The sequence below is a fragment of the Salvelinus fontinalis genome, chromosome 21, assembly GCF_029448725.1.
Source record: "Salvelinus fontinalis isolate EN_2023a chromosome 21, ASM2944872v1, whole genome shotgun sequence".
Classification (NCBI taxonomy): domain Eukaryota; kingdom Metazoa; phylum Chordata; class Actinopteri; order Salmoniformes; family Salmonidae; genus Salvelinus; species Salvelinus fontinalis.
Window position 1 is genome coordinate 41,311,786 of NC_074685.1, and position 6,124 is coordinate 41,317,909.

Below are 6,124 nucleotides of genomic sequence, written 5' to 3' on the forward strand. Positions count from 1 at the left end.
GTGTGTACACAAGGAATATGTATACTGTGAACAGCCATAAAGTTTAACCATGGTATTGGTCAGTACAGCTCTGGTCACTGTGCTCAAACATGCAGACCAGACAATACCAAACCAGACAATACCAGACCAGACAATACCAGTCAATACCAGACAATACCAGTCAATACCAGTCAACACCAGACAATACCAGACAACACCAGACAACACCAGACAACACCAGACAATACCAGACCAGACAATACCAGTCAATACCAGGCCAGACAATACCAGTCAATACCAGTCAATACCAGACAATACCAGACAACACCAGACCAGACAATACCAGTCAATACCAGACAATACCAGGCCAGACAATACCAGACCAGACAATGCCAGACAATACCAGACCAGACAATACCAGTCAATACCAGACCAGACAATAACAGACAACACCAGACCAGACAATACCAGACCAGACAATACCAGACAATACCAGATCAGACAATACCAGTCAATACCAGACCAGACAATACAAGACAATACCAGACCAGACAATACAAGACAATACCAGACCAGACAACACCAGACCAGACAATACCAGACCAGACAATACCAGACATTACTAGACCAGATAATACCAGACCAGACAATACCAGACCAGACAATACCTGACCAGACAACACCAGACCAGACAATACCAGACCAGACAATACCAGACATTACTAGACCAGATAATACCAGACCAGACAATACCAGACCAGACAATACCAGACCAGACAATACCAGACAATACCAGTCAATACCAGTCAACACCAGACAACACCAGACAACACCAGACAATACCAGACAACACCAGACAATACCAGACCAGACAATACCAGTCAATACCAGGCCAGAAAATACCAGTCAATACCAGGCCAGACAATACCAGTCAATACCAGACAATACCAGATCAGACAATACCAGTCAATACCAGACAATACCAGACAACACCAGACCAGACAATACCAGTCAATACCAGACAATACCAGGCCAGACAATACCAGACCAGACAATGCCAGACAATACCAGACCAGACAATACCAGTCAATACCAGACAACACCAGACCAGACAATACCAGACCAGACAATACCAGACAATACCAGACCAGACAATACAAGACAATACCAGACCAGACAATACCAGACCAGACAACACCAGACCAGACAATACCAGACCAGACAATACCAGACATTACTAGGCCAGATAATACCAGACCAGACAATACCAGACCAGACAATACCAGACAATACCAGACCAGACAACACAATACCAGACAATACCAGACCAGACAATACAAGACAATACCTGACCAGACAACACCAGACCAGACAATACCAGACCAGACAATACCAGACATTACTAGACCAGATAATACCAGACCAGACAATACCAGACCAGACATTACCAGACAATACCAGACAATGCAAAACCCCAGTCTTCAACCTCATTATCTATGCAAAACCAGCCACCACAACCGGCTACAACAGGACAGCCATTGACACCTGTGTGTATCAGAGAGCTTAAAGGGTTATATATAGGCGCCACACACCGGGTCGCTAGTAGTGGCATACGGTGAGACATCTGTCTTCTACTTAGAGTAGAGTTCAACTGACCTTCTTTACCAGTGACAAATCCTTTGTTGTGCTTTGAAGAGTTCATAGGGTCAAGGATGTAAATTATGACACCAAGACCTCTACTAATACTACTACAATGACTTTGACTTATGACTTTGTATCTATTGTATATGGCAGTTAGGTGCTTTGCCTTTGACACATTTACAGTTTGCACCCAGACTACAAATGAGGTTGGTTGGTTTGCAGAGCTGACAATCAAAGAGAAGCAACGTTAGGTCGGAGTCCTTCGATTCAGTGTTGCCTTGACAACATTACAGCAACATCTCCTCGTTGCTGCCAAGTTGCCAACTCAGTCTCTTCCAGAGTCGAGACACACATCAACGTCTCTTTTTCAATTCAGGCCCTTTCATACAAGCAACATAGGCCCGAGAATCAGCGATGCAACAACAACCCTTTAAACACAGTCCCTGAGGGATGGCAATAAGATTGGCCAGTTCTGTAGTATTTAACCATGTATCTAATCCACTGTTTCAACCCTACACCCCGGACAATATTACATGAAGTGCGTTGATGACAGAGTTCTCCATTAAGCAAGGCAAAGGCCCACCCGGGGGAAATGGGGGGGGGGGGGGGGGGGGGGCACTGGGGAGACAGAACTGCATAATGCCCTGACAGATCTCTCTCTCTCTGTGTCTCTCTCTCTCTGCAGAGGCTAACTAGACCCTGGTGTCTTCATAAGACAGTCATGTTAGGGGAGATAGTGGTGAATGAGATCATACAGTCAAGCAACATGGGATGAGAGGGGGAAGGAAACAAAACAACAACAGCAGAGGACTAGGATTATAGGGCTGTAGCTAGTGAGGGGCTATGGTGAGGGGCTATGGTGAGGGGCTATGGTGAGGGGCTATGGTGAGGGGCTATGTTGAGGGGCTATGGTGAGGGGCTATGGTGAGGGGCTACGGTGAGGGGCTACGGTGAGGGGCTACGGTGAGGGGCTATGGTGAGGGGCTACGGTGAGGTGTTATGGTGAGGGGCTATGGTGAGGGGCTATGGTGAGGGGCTACGGTGAGGGGTTATGGTGAGGGGCTATGGTGAGGGGCTACGGTGAGGGGCTACGGTGAGGGGCTACGGTGAGGGGTTATGGTGAGAGGCTATGGTGAGGGGCTACGGTGAGGGGTTACGGTGAGGGGCTATGGTGAGGGGCTACGGTGAGGGGCTACGGTGAGGGGCTACGGTGAGGGGTTAGGGTAAATGGACTTGGGCTAGTGTAGAGCTACAGTCACAGGGGTTACATTAGGGTAAATGGACTTAGGCTAGCGCAGGGCTATAGTCACAGGGGTTACATTAGGGTAAATGGACTTGGGCTAGTGTAGGGCTATAGTCACAGGGGTTACATTAGGGTAAATGGACTTGGGCTAGTGTAGGGCTATAGTCACAGGGGTTACATTAGGGTAAATGGAGGGGATGATCAACAGACTGCTTATCACTGTTGTTGTGTCACCACTACTTAACAGGCCACTACTATAAATCAAATCACATTTTATTTCTCACATGCTTAGTAGACATCAGGTGTAGGCTAACAGTGAAATGCTTACAGGTCCTTTTCCAACAATGCAGAGTTAAAGATAAAAATAATTGAAACAAAAATAAACATTGTGACACGAGGACGAAATACACAATGAATAATGAATAACAATGGCTATATACAGGAAGTAGAAAATCACATGGCTATATACAGGGAGTAGAAAATAACATGGCTATATACAGGGAGTAGAAAATAACATGGCTATATACAGGGAGTAGAAAATAACATGGCTATATACAGGGAGCAGAGAATAACATGGCTATATACAGGGAGCAGAAAATAACATGGCTATATACAGGGAGCAGAAAATAACATGGCTATATACAGGGAGCAGAAAATATCATGGCTATATACAGGGAGCAGAAAATATCATGGCTATATACAGGGAGCAGAAATCCATTAACATATAGGCCACCCTGTCTGGGTGACATATATCAGACCCTCTACGGGGGTTTACAGCTGTTATCCAGATGAGAAGGAATGTTAGGCTCTGGAGTTCCAGAGGTATCTATGGATTTCAACATATCCCCCACACCTGTGATATAAATCACTGCATTTCAATGTATCACACAATAAAACACGGAGACACACACATGGTGTAAGATGAGTGTAGGAATGCAATTCATTTAAATGAACCAAGCCTAGGAAGTCTAACTGTCCACCAGCATCTTGTCGGTCTACATTTGACATTTAACTCAAAACAAATGAGTAGGGCAAGAGTTGTTTGGAAAAGGTCACTGCCACCACTGTGTGCCAACTTGAATGCTAAGTGTGAGAGGCAAACGATAGGAACACACACACAATCACAGCAAGCCTTTGAAAAGCAATACACTGATATAACCATCTGTGGAATTTACCTACCTGCAGGTACTTATTCATAATGTCTTGGAAACCATTGGTGTCAAATGGCAAGTTTAAAAAGTACCCTGAAAAGGTTTTGTTGTAGAAACTGTGATATTACTGAGTTATTACTATGTGTGGTATAGAAACAATGCATCTGTCACAATATGACACGGGATAAAATGGACATATCCCCGTATCATTCCATTGATCAAACTGCTAGAATTCTTATTTGGTGTCTGCACACAGCAAAGGATCAGAAACAGGCAACGCGTGACAAATCTGCAACAAAGAAACAAATAAGGCACAAGCCCTGACTACATTTTTGGCGGGGATCCAAGCTGCCAATTCACAGAGCGGGAGATCCATTTATTCTCTTAGATAATATACACTCTTAGAAAAAAAATGTGCTATCTAGAACCTAAAATGGCTCTTTGGCTGTACGCATAGGAGAACCCTTTAAAGAACTAGTTTTGGTTCCAGGTAAAAACCCTTTTGGTGCCAGGTAGAACCCTTTTTGGTTCTATGTCGAACCCTTTCCACAGACAGCTTAAGAACCCTTTTGGAACCTTTTTTTCTAAGAGTGTATGATGTTTAGAAAACTGATCTTGCTTATAAAAACGACCTAATAATCCTCTGTTTACAATCCTGAAAGGTGTGATCAATCTGTCATCTATTATGTATGTCTATTCAGGCTAATCCCTCTTGTGCCTACATTGATCAAATCAAGCTTTCAGGACATTCAGGCAATAGCCTAGACTGGGTGCCAGTCTGTTTCTGCAAAACATGATAAGGAGTGGCAAGGAGTGGAATGACAGCTAAACAGACTGGTACACAGGCTAGCAATAGCCTACCCCATGCACAAAATGCAGTGAAAAAATAAACGAGAATCGTTTTTACCTGGATGATGAGACGGCAAAGTCCCCTCCGTCCAACAATCGGATCTTGCAAAAAAGTACCCCATTGACAAACGGTACGGCCGTGAGCTCGTCCAATGTAAAATGGATTTGAAACTTGAACCTCTTCTTTTTCATTAAAAACGCCATTGAGACGGTTGAAACAGGTGAACTGGAATATGTTGACAGGTTTATTCAGCAGAAATAGTCCGAAATTAAACCTTTGGGATTGACCAACAAAAAGGATAGGAAATGAAACAAAGTATTAATTTCGTTTTTAAATCAGAAGCTTGCAAGTCCTTGATTTTTTGGCTCAGCATCTCTGATGACCCAGTCTTGATTCGGACCTGTAACAGGGAAAAAATAACAGGTGCTTTACGATCATATACTGAAGTGTGCAAACACATCTTATTGGCTATCCCTAATTTTTCTCACATATAGATTAAAAGCCTTTCATGAAATATATATAACAAACAGATTATTGTAGTGATATTCATAGCCGATTATTATACTTATATTCAATCAGGGCAATTTCAGAGAAAATAGTTTGAAGGCATATCCTACACACGAACACATGCTTTGTTAAGATGTTCTCTTGGCTTTTCTTTACACCCTGTGTTAGTTATGGGATTTAGACATAAAGTATCTACACCATTCCCCAAACCACACGTTAATTCGCAACTCGTGATTTGTAGGTAGTCCCCGTCAGTAAAGTAGATACAAAAAGGAAAGGATAGTTCCACCCATGATCTATTCGATTCTTCTGCATTATATGAATCGTACCAAGTATTTCTTGCCAACCCTCCACGCAAACAAACACGAGGTGAACGAGGTGAATTAACAGAAAGTATACAGACACAATTACAACTAAGACACTCAAATATGTCAAAGAAAGTAATAGTTTTACCTCATATTCAAAGAGGACAACGTGACATTTCCTCACAGTCCAGCAACACTGACATTCATACTTTACTTTGAACCATTGTGGGCTGTTCTTGACTCTAGTCCCTCCTATCTTCTAAATATAAATCGAGATGCTAAGCACCGCCTTCGGCTCAGAGAATCGTGTAGATTACTTCTTGCATTATGTATAATAAATAACCTGAATTGATAGACAGTATCCACAAAGATAAACGTCTTAGACATTAGAATCAATTTATTTTAACCACCCAAAAGTTATATAATTTTCAGTTCATTAGTACTCATA

The 6,124-nt window shown here is 42.9% G+C and overlaps 1 protein-coding gene across 1 annotated transcript in view; it reads right to left on the reverse strand.

Annotated features, from left to right (window-relative positions):
- eeig1b (estrogen-induced osteoclastogenesis regulator 1b) overlaps window positions 1-5,916 on the reverse strand; it is a 76,344-nt gene extending 70,428 nt beyond the window's left edge. The window contains exons 1-2 of the mRNA XM_055875242.1: window positions 5,825-5,916; window positions 4,922-5,264 (exon numbers count right to left, since the gene is read on the reverse strand). Of these exons, the coding sequence (XP_055731217.1) occupies window positions 4,922-5,067 (146 nt within the window). The 5' untranslated portion in view covers window positions 5,068-5,264; window positions 5,825-5,916. The remainder of the gene's footprint in view (window positions 1-4,921; window positions 5,265-5,824) is intronic.
- Between the last annotated feature and the right edge of the window lie 208 nt (window positions 5,917-6,124).